At 48.1% G+C, this 15,078-nt stretch overlaps 2 protein-coding genes across 2 annotated transcripts in view; one reads left to right on the top strand and one right to left on the bottom strand.

The window, feature by feature from the left end:
• The window catches only part of LOC311106990 (zinc finger FYVE domain-containing protein 1-like), a 31,918-nt gene extending 20,296 nt beyond the window's left edge, over positions 1-11,622 (bottom strand). Inside the window, exons 1-7 of the mRNA XM_084149415.1 lie at positions 10,296-11,622; positions 9,592-9,835; positions 6,906-7,166; positions 4,261-4,475; positions 2,892-2,998; positions 610-718; positions 308-405 (exon numbers count right to left, since the gene is read on the bottom strand). Coding sequence (XP_084005541.1) covers positions 308-405; positions 610-718; positions 2,892-2,998; positions 4,261-4,475; positions 6,906-7,166; positions 9,592-9,835; positions 10,296-10,781 — 1,520 coding nt within the window. The 5' untranslated portion in view covers positions 10,782-11,622. The remainder of the gene's footprint in view (positions 1-307; positions 406-609; positions 719-2,891; positions 2,999-4,260; positions 4,476-6,905; positions 7,167-9,591; positions 9,836-10,295) is intronic.
• A 113-nt stretch (positions 11,623-11,735) lies between these two features.
• On the top strand, positions 11,736-14,405 carry LOC311106555 (phosphatidylinositol N-acetylglucosaminyltransferase subunit H-like). The gene is made up of 4 exons (XM_084148935.1): positions 11,736-12,254; positions 12,779-12,988; positions 13,278-13,361; positions 13,610-14,405. The coding sequence occupies exons 1-4, from the start codon at positions 12,051-12,053 to the stop codon at positions 13,679-13,681; spliced, it is 570 nt and encodes a 189-aa protein (XP_084005061.1). The 5' UTR covers positions 11,736-12,050; the 3' UTR covers positions 13,682-14,405.
• The last annotated feature ends 673 nt before the right edge of the window (positions 14,406-15,078 follow it).

The following is a 15,078-nucleotide window of genomic DNA, read 5'->3' as shown; positions in this document are numbered from 1 at the left end:
CAACACCACTACTTCAGTTCACTCTATCACATACCTGTAAACAACAACACCACTACTTCACATACAAGCGAACCACACTACAGTTCGGCCAGTGACAGCAGATAGCGTTTAAACAGCTTCTACCTGTTGGTCTCAAACCTCTTAAAGGTGATTGTATCATTATTCTCCTTTATTCCACAGCCTTTCATACGATGATACAGACTAAATAGCTTCCTCCCTTCATTCTGAAGGACCAGACCAGGGATGCGTCCCAAATGGCACCCTATTCCCTATGTAGTGCACTACTTTCTGATAGACCAGTACTCACCCTGACCAGGCGTAGATGGCCAGACCAAACCAGGGAGAGTCAGAGGAGGCTGTCGTCTTGGGAACCACAATCACCTCCTTCCCTCCCTCATAGCACGCCTGAGGAGCGGAGTACAGACATTCAGTTCAGAAGACTAACTAACGTGTGTGTGCGCGTGTGTGTGTGTGTGTGAGAGAGTGTGTGTGTATGTATGTGTGTGTGTGAGAGAGTGTGTGTGTATGTATGTGTGTATGTATGTGTATGTGTGTGTGTGTGTGTGTGTGTGTGTGTGTGTGTGTGTGTGTGTACGTGTGTGTTCCTACCTTACAAGTGTAGATACGGTTGTCATTCTGAGCAGAGTAGTGACAGCGGTGTTTAGCCTCGTGGTCCACTTCCTCCTTCAGATGGTTCATACTGTTCTTACAGCCAGACCTGACAGGAAGAGGGTTGGTACACAGTGGTTCATTACTACAGTGAGGGAAAAAAGGATTTGATCCCCTGCTGATTTTGTACGTTTGCCCACTGACAAAGACATGATCAGTCTATCGTTTTAATGGTAGGTTTATTTGAACATTGAGAGACAGAATAACAACAACAAAATCCAGAAAAACGCATGTCAAAAATGTTATAAATTGATTTGCATTTTAATGAGGGAAATAAGTATTTGACCCCTCTGCAAAACATGACTTAGTACTTGGTGGCAAAACCCTTGTTGGCAATCACAGTGGTCAGACGTTTCTTGTAGTTGGCCACCAGGTTTGCACTTGCACACATCTCAGGACGGATTTTGTCCCACTTCTCTTTGCAGAGCTTCTCCAAGTCATTAAGGTTTCGAGGCTGACGTTTGGCAACTTGAACCTTCAGCTCCCTCCACAGATTTTGTATGGGATTAAGGTCTGGAGACTGGCTAGGCCACTCCAGGGCCTTAATGTGCTTCTTCTTGAGCCACTCCTTTGTTGCCTTGGCCGTGTGTTTTGGGTCTTAGTCATGCTGGAATACCCATCCACAACCCATTTTCAATGCCCTCGCTGAGGGAAGGAGGTTCTCACCCAAGATTTGACGGTACATTGCCCCGTCCATCGTCCCTTTGATGCGGTGAAGTTGTCCTGTCCCCTTAGCAGAAAAACAGCCCCAAAGCATAATGTTTCCACCTCCATGTTTGACGGTGGGGATGGTGTTCTTGGGGTCATAGGCAGCATTCCACCTCCTCCAAACACGGCGAGTTGAGTTGATGGCAAAGAGCTCGATTTTGGTCACATCTGACGACAACACTTTCACCCAGTTCTCCTCTGAATCATTCAGATGTTCATTGGCAAACTTCAGACGGCCCTGTATATGTGCTTTCTTGAGCAGGGGGACCTTGCGGGCGCTGCAGGATTTCAGTCCTTCACGGCGTAGTGTGTTACCAATTGGTGACTATGGTCCCAGCTGCCTTGAGATCATTGACAAGATCCTCCCATGTAGTTCTGGGCTGATTCCTCACCATTCTCATGAGCATTGCAACTCCATGAGGTGAGATCTTGCATGGAGCCCAAGGCCGAGGGAGATTGACAGTTATTTTGTGTTTCTTCCATTTGCGAATAATCGCACCAACTGTTGTCACCTTCTCACCAAGCTGCTTGGCGATGGTCTTGTAGCCCATTCCAGCCTTGTGTAGGTCTACAATCTTGTCCCTGACATCCTTGGAGAGCTCTTTGGTCTTGGCCATGGTGGAGAGTTTGGAATCTGATTGATTGATTGCTTCTGTGGACAGGTGTCTTTTATACAGGTAACAAACTGAGATTAGGAGCACTCCCTTTAAGAGTGTGCTCCTAATCTCAGCTCGTTACCTGCATAAAAGACACCTGGGAGCCAGACATTTTTCTGATTGAGAGGGGGTCAAATACTTATTTCCCTCATTGAAATGCAAATCAATTTATGACATTTTTGACATGTGTTTTTCTAGATTTTGTTGTTGTTATTCTGTCTCTCACTGTTCAAATAAACCTACCATTAAAATTAAAGACTGATCATGTCTTCGTCAGTGGGCAAACGTACAAGATCAGCAGGGGATCAAATACTTTTTTCCCCTCACTGTACGTTATCACTGTGCTGTTCTTACAGCCAGTGTTTAATTACTACGTTATCACTGTGCTGTTCTTACAGCCAGTGTTTAATTACTACGTTATCACTGTGCTGTTCTTACAGCCAGTGTTTAATTACTACGTTATCACTGTGCTGTTCTTACAGCCAGTGTTTAATTACTACGTTATCACTGTGCCAGACCTGACAGGAAGGCAGAGAATCATTACGGCTGAAGACTTACGTAGAAAACTAGGATATTATTGTTCAAACCTGTTTGAGATGCTATTTAGTGTAATAATCAGGTAATTACTACCGATATGTAATAACTATGCAACTCCAAAGTAATACACATTAACCATGTAATAACAAAATACCAATAATAGAAAGCATTAGTGTAAACTGAGTGGAGTTAGAGTGAGCCATTACACAGCTAAGGCTAATTTACAATGTCAATTATAACACAAAAAGGTCAATATTGAACTGTAATAGAAAGCAGAACTGGAAACAGAGGACACAGATGGAGGCACGGTCAGATACACACCCACAGCTGAGACAGATAGAGGAGCAGGTGAAGTACTCATCAGGGAAGAAAGAGTTACTGGCCAGGTGCTCTTCTGGGATATCCCCACTGAAACGTTCACTCAGGGCCTAGAGGGGAGAGAGGGAGGGAGGGAGGAAGAGAGGTGGGGGGGAGAGAGTAGGGAGGGAGAGAGAGAGAGAGAGAGAAAGCGAGAGCTTTGCAACAGGTGTTGACAGGTTCATGAATTGTTTACACACACACACACACACACACACACACACAGAGACACACACACACCAACCTGCAGGGCCCTGTATATAACGCTGACACCAACCTGCAGGGCCCTGTATATAACGCTGACACCAACCTGCAGGGCCCTGTATATAACGCTGACACCAACCTGCAGGGCCCTGTATATAACGCTGACACCAACCTGCAGGGCCCTGTATATAACGCTGACACCAACCTGCATGGCCCTGTATATAACGCTGACACCAACCTGCAGGGCCCTGTATATAACGCTGACACCAACCTGCAGGGCCCTGTATATAACGCTGACACCAACCTGCAGGGCCCTGTATATAACGCTGACACCAACCTGCAGGGCCCTGTATATAACGCTGACACCAACCTGCAGGGCCCTGTATATAACGCTGACACCAACCTGCAGGGCCCTGTATATAACGCTGACACCAACCTGCAGGGCCCTGTATATAACGCTGACACCAACCTGCAGGGCCCTGTATATAACGCTGACACCAACCTGCAGGGCCCTGTATATAACGCTGACACCAACCTGCAGGGCCCTGTATATAACGCTGACACCAACCTGCAGGGCCCTGTATATAACGCTGACACCAACCTGCAGGGCCCTGTATATAACGCTGACACCAACCTGCAGGGCCCTGTATATAACGCTGACACCAACCTGCAGGGCCCTGTATATAACGCTGACACCAACCTGCAGGGCCCTGTATATAACGCTGACACCAACCTGCAGGGCCCTGTATATAACGCTGACACCAACCTGCAGGGCCCTGTATATGACGCTGACACCAACCTGCAGGGCCCTGTATATAACGCTGACACCAACCTGCAGGGCCCTGTATATAACGCTGACACCAACCTGCAGGGCCCTGTATATAATGCTGACACCAACCTGCAAGGCCCTGTATATAACGCTGACACCAACCTGCAGGACCCTGTATATAACGCTGACACCAACCTGCAGGGCCCTGTATATAACGCTGACACCAACCTGCAGGGCCCTGTATATAATGCTGACACCAACCTGCAGGGCCCTGTATATAACGCTGACACCAACCTGCAGGGCCCTGTATATAATGCTGACACCAACCTGCAGGGCCCTGTATATGACGCTGACACCAACCTGCAGGGCCCTGTATATGACGCTGGCGGAGCGTGGTGAGCGGGTGGTGGTGTTGTCTAGCTGTTGCTCCAGGCTCCGCAGCAGACCACTGAAATCTGTCGGGGGGTTGTAGGTTCGAGTCCCGCGGTACTGGATGGAGCTGAAGGCCTCGGGAAACAGACCCAGCTTCCTGAAACGCTCCTGGAGCAGACGCTCTGCAGACTCTGATGGCTTGTCTGGAGAGAGGGGGAGAGAGAGAGATGTAGATGAGAGAGGGAGAGAGAGAGAGAGAGAAATGTAGAGGAGAGAGGGAGAGAGAGAGATGAAGAGGAGAGAGGGAGAGAGAGAGAGAGAGAAATGTAGAGGAGAGAGGGAGAGAGAGAGATGAAGAGGAGAGAGGGAGAGAGAGAGATGAAGAGGAGAGAGGGGGGAGAGAGAGATGAAGAGGAGAGAGGGGGAGAGAGAGATGTAGAGGAGAGAGGGAGAGAGAGAGAAATGTAGAGAGAGAGGGGGGAGAGAGATGAAGAGGAGAGAGGGGGAGAGAGAGATGAAGAGGAGGGGGAGAGAGAGAAATGTAGAGGAGAGAGGGGGGAGAGATGTAGAGGAGAGAGGGGGAGAGAGAGATGTAGAGGAGAGAGGGGGAGAGAGATGTAGAGGAGAGAGGGGGAGAGAGATGTAGAGGAGAGAGGGGGGAGAGATGTAGAGGAGAGAGGGGGAGAGAGAGATGTAGAGGAGAGAGGGGGAGAGAGATGTAGAGGAGAGAGTGGGAGAGAGATGTAGAGGAGAGAGTGGGAGAGAGATGTAGAGGAGAGAGGGGGAGAGAGATGTAGAGGAGAGAGGGGGAGAGAGATGTAGAGGAGAGAGGGGGGAGAGATGTAGAGGAGAGAGGGGGAGAGAGAGATGTAGAGGAGAGAGGGGGAGAGAGATGTAGAGGAGAGAGGGGGAGAGAGATGTAGAGGAGAGAGGGGGGAGAGATGTAGAGGAGAGAGGGGGAGAGAGAGATGTAGAGGAGAGAGGGGGAGAGAGATGTAGAGGAGAGAGTGGGAGAGAGATGTAGAGGAGAGAGTGGGAGAGAGATGTAGAGGAGAGAGGGGGAGAGAGATGTAGAGGAGAGAGGGGGAGAGAGATGTAGAGGAGAGGGGGAGAGAGAGAGATGTAGAGGAGAGAGGGGGATAGCCCTTGCTTGGACAGCCGGCAGTCCTGCAATCCGAATCGAATGATAATTATTTCAGATATTTCTCCTTGGCGTTTCAGAGAGAGATGTAGAGGAGAGAGAGGGAGAGAGAGATGTAGAGGAGAGAGGGGGAGAGAGAGAGAGAGAGGGAGGAGAGAGATGTAGAGGAGAGAGGGGGAGAGAGAGATGTAGGGGAGAGAGGGGGAGAGAGAGAGAGAGAGTGGTGGATGAGGAAGAGAGAAGAGGGGAAGACAGTCTTGATGTTAGAAAGTGATGATTGTAAGTAGAGGTGAATGCACTAAGCTATGACAAGTTATTTCCACTTTCTAAACTGAAAACTGAATTGACGACAATCCTGCTACGGCCTCTATCTCTGTCTCAGCCCCTGACCCCCAACCTGATCCCAGCAGTTTGTCTCTGTCTCTGTCTCAGCCCCTGACCTTTGACCCCCAACCTGATCCCAGCAGTTTGTCTCTGTCTCTGTCTCAGCCCCTGACCTTTGACCCCCAACCTGATCCCAGCAGTTTGTCTCTGTCTCTGTCTCAGCCCCTGACCTTTGACCCCCAACCTGATCCCTGCAGTTTGTCTCTGTCTCTGTCTCAGCCCCTGACCTTTGACCCCAACCTGATCCCAGCAGTTTGTCTCTGTCTCTGTCTCAGCCCCTGACCCTTGACCCCCAACCTGATCCCAGCAGTTTGTCTCTGTCTCTGTCTCAGCCCCTGACCTTTGACCCCCAACCTGATCCCAGCAGTTTGTCTCTGTCTCAGCCCCTGATCCCCAACCTGATCCCAGCAGTTTGTCTCTGTCTCTGTCTCAGCCCCTGACCTTTGACCCCCAACCTGATCCCAGCAGTTTGTCTCTGTCTCAGCCCCTGACCTTTGACCCCCAACCTGATCCCAGCAGTTTGTCTCTGTCTCAGCCCCTGATCCCCAACCTGATCCCAGCAGTTTGTCTCTGTCTCAGCCCCTGATCCCCAACCTGATCCCAGCAGTTTGTCTGTCTCTGCCCCTGACCTTTGACCCCCAACCTGATCCCAGCAGTTTGTCTCTGTCTCAGCCCCTGACCCTTGACCCCCAACCTGATCCCTGCAGTTTGTCTCTGTCTCTGTCTCAGCCCCTGACCTTTGACCCCAACCTGATCCCAGCAGTTTGTCTCTGTCTCTGTCTCAGCCCCTGACCCTTGACCCCCAACCTGATCCCAGCAGTTTGTCTCTGTCTCTGTCTCAGCCCCTGACCTTTGACCCCCAACCTGATCCCAGCAGTTTGTCTCTGTCTCAGCCCCTGACCCTTGACCCCCAACCTGATCCCTGCAGTTTGTCTCTGTATACATGGTTCTGGTCCATTCTAACTTTACTGATAACTGATTGTGCTGACTTGCCTGGTCCTAGATCTGTTTGTGCTTTTGCCAACTCCATTGGCATGACATACAAGGAGTTGGCATGACAGCACAAACAGACTGGCACTCAGGCTAAACGCCAACCAGAACCACCTACCTGATCCCAGTAGTTTGGTGTGGACGGTCTCATGGAAGATAATAACAGCTGGTCCCAGAGTGGACAGAGGGACGTCCAGGCCACACCGGGCCGTGGTGGCCTTCAGCTCCCTGGTGAAGTGCTTCAGATAGGCTTCCGAAGCGTCACCTAGGAAACTGAACATGTCCTCGTGGAGACGGTCGGCGTGGGTACGGTAGATGACGAGGTCGGAGACGGCAAGGACTTTGAGGAGCAGCCGGGTACGCTGGCCCTGATTGGATCCTAGGTGGGAAACAGTAGAGAGGAAGGGGAATTGTTAGCAGATGTCTGCTGACTGGTTAGTGCTCCCAACGTGATCTTAATCAAAGGCCTTTAGGCTTTCCCCTCAACAGACACACCGCTTTCCCCTCAACAGACACACAGCTTTCCCCTCAACAGACACACAGCTTTCCCCTCAACAGACACACAGCTTTCCCCTCAACAGACACACAGCTTTCCCCTCAACAGACACACCGCTTTCCCCTCAACAGACACACAGCTTTCCCCTCAACAGACACACAGCTTTCCCCTCAACAGACACACCGCTTTCCCCTCAACAGACACACAGCTTTCCCCTGAACAGACACACCGCTTTCCCCTCAACAGACACACAACTTTCCCCTCAACAGACACACTGCTTTCCCCTCAACAGACACACAGCTTTCCCCTGAACAGACAAACTGCTTTCCCCTCAACAGACACACTGCTTTCCCCTGAACAGACACACAGCTTTCCCCTGAACAGACACACTGCTTTCCCCTCAACAGACAAACTGCTTTCCCCTCAACAGACACACCGCTTTCCCCTCAACAGACACACCGCTTTCCCCTCAACAGACACACAGCTTTCCCCTGAACAGACACACCGCTTTCCCCTCAACAGACACACAGCTTTCCCCTCAACAGACACACCGCTTTCCCCTCAACAGACACACCGCTTTCCCCTCAACAGACACACAGCTTTCCCCTGAACAGACACACCGCTTTCCCCTCAACAGACACACAACTTTCCCCTCAACAGACACACCGCTTTCCCCTCAACAGACACACAGCTTTCCCCTGAACAGACACACCGCTTTCCCCTCAACAGACACACAACTTTCCCCTCAACAGACACACTGCTTTCCCCTCAACAGACACACCGCTTTCCCCTCAACAGACACACCGCTTTCCCCTCAACAGACACACTGCTTTCCCCTGAACAGACACACAGCTTTCCCCTGAACAGACACACTGCTTTCCCCTCAACAGACAAACTGCTTTCCCCTCAACAGACACACCGCTTTCCCCTCAACAGACACACAGCTTTCCCCTGAACAGACACACAGCTTTCCCCTCAACAGACACACAGCTTTCCCCTCAACAGACACACCGCTTTCCCCTCAACAGACACACAGCTTTCCCCTGAACAGACACACTGCTTTCCCCTCAACAGACACACTGCTTTCCCCTGAACAGACACACCGCTTTCCCCTCAACAGACACACTGCTTTCCCCTCAACAGACACACTGCTTTCCCCTGAACAGACACACCGCTTTCCCCTCAACAGACACACCGCTTTCCCCTCAACAGACACACAGCTTTCCCCTGAACAGACACACTGCTTTCCCCTCAACAGACACACTGCTTTCCCCTGAACAGACACACCGCTTTCCCCTCAACAGACACACAGCTTTCCCCTCAACAGACACACAGCTTTCCCCTCAACAGACACACCGCTTTCCCCTGAACAGACACACCGCTTTCCCCTGAACAGACACACAGCTTTCCCCTCAACAGACACACCGCTTTCCCCTGAACAGACACACTGCTTTCCCCTGAACAGACACACTGCTTTCCCCTGAACAGACACACTGCGTTCCCCTCAACAGACACACAGCTTTCCCCTCAACAGACACACCGCTTTCCCCTCTACAGACACACCGCTTTCCCCTGAACAGACACACAGCTTTCCCCTCAACAGACACACCGCTTTCCCCTGAACAGACACACAGCTTTCCCCTCAACAGACACACCGCTTTCCCCTCAACAGACACACAGCTTTCCCCTCAACAGACACACAGCTTTCCCCTCAACAGACACACAGCTTTCACCTCAACAGACACACCGCTTTTCCCCTCAACAGACACAATGCTTTCCCCTCAACAGACACACAGCTTTCCCCTCAACAGACACACCGCTTTCCCCTCAACAGACACACAGCTTTCCCCTCAACAGACACACAGCTTTCCCCTCAACAGACACACAGCTTTCACCTCAACAGACACACCGCTTTTCCCCTCAACAGACACACCGCTTTCCCCTCAACAGACACACAGCTTTCCCCTCAACAGACACACAGCTTTCCCCTCAACAGACACACAGCTTTCACCTCAACAGACACACCGCTTTTCCCCTCAACAGACACAATGCTTTCCCCTCAACAGACACACAGCTTTCCCCTCAACAGACACACCGCTTTTCCCCTCAACAGACACACCGCTTTCCCCTCAACAGACAAGTGATACTCTAGTCTAGTATTTTGATACAAGGTTTTGTGACCAATCAGATGTCAGTCGAAGCCATGCTGTTGTTTCTAGCCCCCATCAGCAGTAAATAAGCACACACTGCTTTGCTCGGTGTATTTGTCCAGCTCCTGTGCCCCAATTAGACATGTTTAATACCGTACCTGCCCCCAGCAGTCCCTCTGTGTCGATCACCACCACCCTGTGGATGGGGTCCATGGCAGCCCAGACTCCCACGGTGCATGACTCCTGGGTGGGGGACGTCTGGAACACCTCCCGCCCCAGGAAGAAGGTATGGTTCAGGGTGTGGGACTTCCCCTCCCCCGTGTTTCCAAATATAGACACCACCTTGAGGAGTTCCTCTGGCCTGCAGTCCAGCCGGCGCACAAAGTCTTCCTCATCCTTCAACTAGAGATTCAATACAACAGAGGTCAGTCTGTGGTAAAAGTACTTTCCTCACCCGACAGAGTATCGGCCTAGCCTGGTCCCAGATCTGTTTGTGCGCTTGCCAACTCCATTGCTCATTGACATGTCAATGAGTGACAAGGAGTTGGCATGATTGCACAAAGACTGGCACTCACACTATTATTGGCCTTCTTAACCAATATTTGCTTGGACAGCCGGCAGTCCTGCAATCCGAATCGAATGATAATTATTTCAGATATTTCTCCTTGGCGTTTCATACAGATAGCCTGTCCATTGCAAACTGGCTTATATCTATCATCCAATCTTTTCAGATCTACACAAGTTCCTAGTGATTAGTGTCTACGGTTAGAGGGCTGTTTATGACTCTATGGGGCCTGGTCAAAATAAGTACACTATATAGGGAATAGGGTGCCATTTGGGATGCACACAATACATCACTCACCTGAATCTCCTCCTTCTCATCCACCAGTAAGAAACTGCACACCTTCTCCAGTTTGGCTTTGAGGGCCTCCATCTCCCCTCCATCCAGGCTACTATCCTGGGCTTTCACCGGAGGAGGGTAGGGGGTCACGGGGTGCTTTCTCTTATTCACTCCGCTGTGGGTCCGCTTCTGGCAGTCCGGACAGAGGTTAATCTTACAGCCCTGGCAGCGCACCACCGCCCTCAGCCTACCCCCGTTCACCCCACAGCCGCTGTTGTCCTTCTTACAGGAGTCACAGAATGGAACGTGTCCGGAGGCGATGCGGACCCTGTCATGGTCCCTCATGCGTTCCTGGCGATGGAGCTCGAACTCGCAGCGGACGCACTGCAGGCTTCCGCACTCGTCGCATTCGAACGCGGCCTCGTCCGATCCGCCGCAGGCGTAGCTCTCCTGACACACCAGGATGGTGTTTATCCCCTTATCTACTGACGGACCTTGACCACTCATAATAATCACCCTCGGTGTGGTGCTGCTAACAAGTGCGCTTTTAAGCCGATAACCTGTGCCTGAGGAACTGTGGCTGAAGAGTCTAATACTGCACTAGGATTGCGAAACCAAACTGATGTAGAATAGGTTTATGGCTATAGTATATAAGGTGTTGAATATTTAAATGTTTTCTTCTTTATGGTAGTGGTGCCTCTTCTATATTCCCCAAAACACTTAGCAGATCAATATTCAAAATGAACTGTGACAGATCACTTTGACATAGCCATATGTCATCAAATGACTAAATTACAGATCTGCCTGTCTGTCAGCAAAACAATCACAACGATTTCCTGCATACATGTCCAGACATACAGCTAGCCCCACCTGCAAGCAATCGATAGCTGTCAACCAGCAATAACATTGTTATTAGCTAACGTTAGATAGCCTAGTGTTTGTTTAGCTGTTGTTGTTGGCTAAGCAAATTTGACAGTAGAAATTGGCAACGGTAACTCTGTACAAAAACATCAACAAATCCGCCGATATCAAAAGAAAACACTTACATATTTGTCAGTTACTCTACATCAACTGAAACGACCCATTTCTCAAGAGCCAACCCCCATCAAGCCAACAAGATTATCCTAGCTAGTAGCCTAGTACAAGCAGCTAGCTAGTTTGCCCAGTTGTTTCGTAACCTAAGAAAGTTCCTTCACCTTCTACACACAAAAAAACGCAATACTCTTTTAATAGACAAACATGGTATGCAGTGTCAATCACAAAGATGCCGTTATTTTTTTTTTTATATCTTGTTAGCTAGGATAATTTCGCTGCCCAACAGCTAGATGTTGTTCACAGTTTCATCAGCTGATCGGCTTGTTTTCATCCAGAGGTCAAAGGTTAGAGACCGCGAAGCATCCTGGGAAGTGTAGTAATACTCGTAGTGTTGTTGCTTTGAATCGATGTCATTCCCCACAATGCACCTCAAAGTTTGTAGCTTGCCAGTTAGGTCAACAGAGGTTTTTCCCATCGATGTTGTCCTAGTTTTTTTTTGCAACTAAGAGTCAATACTGAGAGGAAGTACATTCCGGATTCATTTATTTGCTAGCTTTGAAGTAAACCAGCAGCGAATGAAAATATGTTCATTATTGTTTCGGTTTTTTTTCAGTCTCCACATTGTTAGCTAGCTAGTAGCTGACTACTCACTGAATACGTTAGATTTAGCCTACAGTAGTTAGAAGATAGCTAGCTAGACATCACCAGTTCCAGCTATTGATATCCAATAATCCAGATCTTATGCAGAACGGTGACCAGCAGTACAGTATGGAAGATGAAACCTACACCGACATCGACGGCAAGGCCATCTCTCTGGAGTGTCAAAGGCACTCGGGTTTCTGCCGGGAGTTCACGGTTAGCTCGGCTAAAGTATCCATAGGCAGAGTGATGGTGTACACTTGCGCTGTCTGGCTAACGGCCTACATCATATTCTTCGTCACTGAGGTAAGGACACTAGGGCTGGCTTGAGTCCCAAATGGCACCCTTTTCACCATGGCCCATGGGGTTCTCGTGAAATGTAGTGCACTATATAAGGAATAGGGTCAAATGGGTATAGGGTGCCATTTGGAACTCCCTCTAGATATCCACTGGCACCTGCGTCAGTGCGCAACAATCCTGCTCCTGGAAGCTACTGGGTGTACAGGCTTTTGTTCCTGCCCAACACTTAACACATCTGTTTCAACCAACTGCTCATCAGGGGTTGTGTAGATGTATCAGGTGTGTTAGTGCTGGGCTAGAACAAAAGCGTGCCCCTATAGCGCTTTAGGGCCAGTGTTGGTAACCCACTAAGCTAGATTAATCATTTAATAATTTAACCTACACCTATAACTAAGTATTTCTTTTTTGTTGTGTGCCTGTTGTAGGTCAATCAGTGCAATGCTAGTCTCTTCTCACAGTCGCTGTATGCGGAGCACCTTGAGTCTAGCGACAGAGATTACTTCAATGCCAATCTCTTCTTCTCTCTCCAGAACACAGCCGTTCTCTCCAGTGCCATAATCATCACCCTGGTCGGTATGATGGTTCACATCCACTTTGTGAAGGTGGACCATGAGACGCTGCTCATCATTGGTTCCCTGGGTGTCCAGGTGTCCTCTAGCTACGCCTCCGGCAGGGAGTCGACAGACTTCATAGAGATGGGCAAGATCAAAGACATAGTAATCAATGAAGCTATTCACATGGTGAGGAAATAGAAGAATATTGAGCTATTTGTTTCATCCAGCCAATGAAGCTACATGTTCACAGTTGATTTCATCATCACTAAAGTTGTTGACTGAATCTTGTTCAGATGAAGCTAGATGGATCCTGCTATAATTTATCTTAACCGTTGATGATTGGCTGGACAGTCAAAAATGTATGCACGCATGACTGTAAGTCGCTTTGGATAAAAGCGTCTGCTAAATGGTATATATTATTATAGAGTATCTTGTGATGTGCCTGTGATGACTTTTCTCAACCCATTTGTTTCAGCAAAGAGTCATCTACTACCTGTGCATCCTCCTGAAGGATCCCTCAGAGCCAGATGCAGTGTCTAGCGTGGTCCCTCTGTTTCAGGTGAACTTCAGGGAGCGTTATTGATCTAACATACTGTTTAAAATGCATGTCTGTATCTTAACTAAATCAAATCAAGCTTAGTTTATACATCACATTTCAGACATGGAAAGCAATGCAATGTGCTTCACATGAAAAAACGAATAAAATAAAAACTTTGGAACTGATGTAGTTTTAACCCTGTGCTGAAGACCTTCTCACCTCTACATTCACCTGTCTGATTATAGTCTACCTTTTCATTCCTCTTTCAGAGTTCAAAACCGAGGCTGAACTGCCTGGTCAAAGTGTACAAGAGCTGCCAGGAGATTCTAGCTAAGTGCTGATGGTGACGTCATCCTGGTCCTTTTGTAAACCGTCTGGGTAAACCCCACTGACGTCATGCTGGAAAAGCACTGTCGCTGACATCACTGCACACCAATGCTTCAAACCACTGACTTCACCGCATACCAAGTCATGTAACATGTTCAGGATTTTTATCTGGTTAGGTTACGTTATCAATTCTCAATGGAAAGAAATACTGATGATACACCTGTCATCATGAAATTGTTGTTTTGTCTACATTTGTCTTTTTTAATTATTTTCAGGTCATTTTTCCACACGCCAGTTTTCAGTAATGGAAGAAAGACTCTATTAGGTCAACCCACTAAAATATACTATACTCTTAAGATTCTCAGTAAGAGAGTAGTTTATGAATGTAAGTCCTTACTTAGTGTTACCTAATGTTGTTATTTACTTATGTCTTAGTATTTAATACATCTACTTGAACAGTGTTTTCTGTAACTATGACCCTACTTGATAAGCATGATAACTTTAAGGATTTCCTGTTGGAACTATGGATTTAGAAATAGCCTTATTTTACTTAGATGCTCATTTTTATATTATTGTATATTTACAAATATTGTATTCCATCTGAAGAGTTAATAGTATTTATCATGTAATAAATTACCATTTCTAGCTGCTGTTCTTTCCGTCGCCAGTAGAGGGCAGGACCTACTGAGGGCCGGATAGCCGGCAGTTCTGCAATAATAAAATCATATTTTAAACTTAACCCTAACCTTAAACACACTTCTTATCTTATACCTAACCCTATATTTTTAAGACCAAAAAGCTCGTTTTTGTTTCAGACATAGAGGCTACAGCCCCACATTATGCAGATGGTTGGGAAAGAAAAATATTACGGATAAGGCCTGAACCCAGCTGATCTAGATAGACACTGGGTCATATGGTCTAGATAGATACTGGGTCATATGGTCTAGATAGACACTGTGTCATATGGTCTAGATAGACACTGGGTCATATGGTCTAGATAGATACTGTGTCATGGTCTAGATAGACACTGGGTCATATGGTCTAGATAGATCTAGATAGACACTGGGTCATATGGTCTAGATAGACACTGGGTCATATGGTCTAGATAGACACTGTGTCATATGGTCTAGATAGATACTGGGTCATATGGTCTAGATAGACACTGGGTCATATGGTCTAGATAGATACTGTGTCATATGGTCTAGATAGACACTGGGTCATATGGTCTAGATAGACACTGTGTCATATGGTCTAGATAGACACTGGGTCATATGGTCTAGATAGACACTGGGTCATATGGTCTAGATAGATCTAGATAGACACTGGGTCATATGGTCTAGATAGACACTGTGTCATATGGTCTAGATATATCTAGATAGACACTGGGTCATATGGTCTAGATAGACACTGT

The sequence above is a fragment of the Coregonus lavaretus genome, assembly GCF_964263955.1.
Source record: "Coregonus lavaretus genome assembly, chromosome: 31".
NCBI lineage: Eukaryota > Metazoa > Chordata > Actinopteri > Salmoniformes > Salmonidae > Coregonus > Coregonus lavaretus.
This window is presented reverse-complemented; position numbering and strand designations above follow the sequence as displayed.

Bases quoted from the DNA above. Each gene is read 5' to 3' on its own strand.
- LOC311106555 (XM_084148935.1), top strand. From the start codon at position 12,051: ATGCAGAACGGTGACCAGCAGTACAGTATGGAAGATGAAACCTACACC. The intron at 12,255-12,778 runs GTAAGGACACTA...TTCTCTCTCCAG, and splicing joins TCATATTCTTCGTCACTGAG to AACACAGCCGTTCTCTCCAG. The intron at 13,362-13,609 runs GTGAACTTCAGG...TTCCTCTTTCAG, and splicing joins GCGTGGTCCCTCTGTTTCAG to AGTTCAAAACCGAGGCTGAA.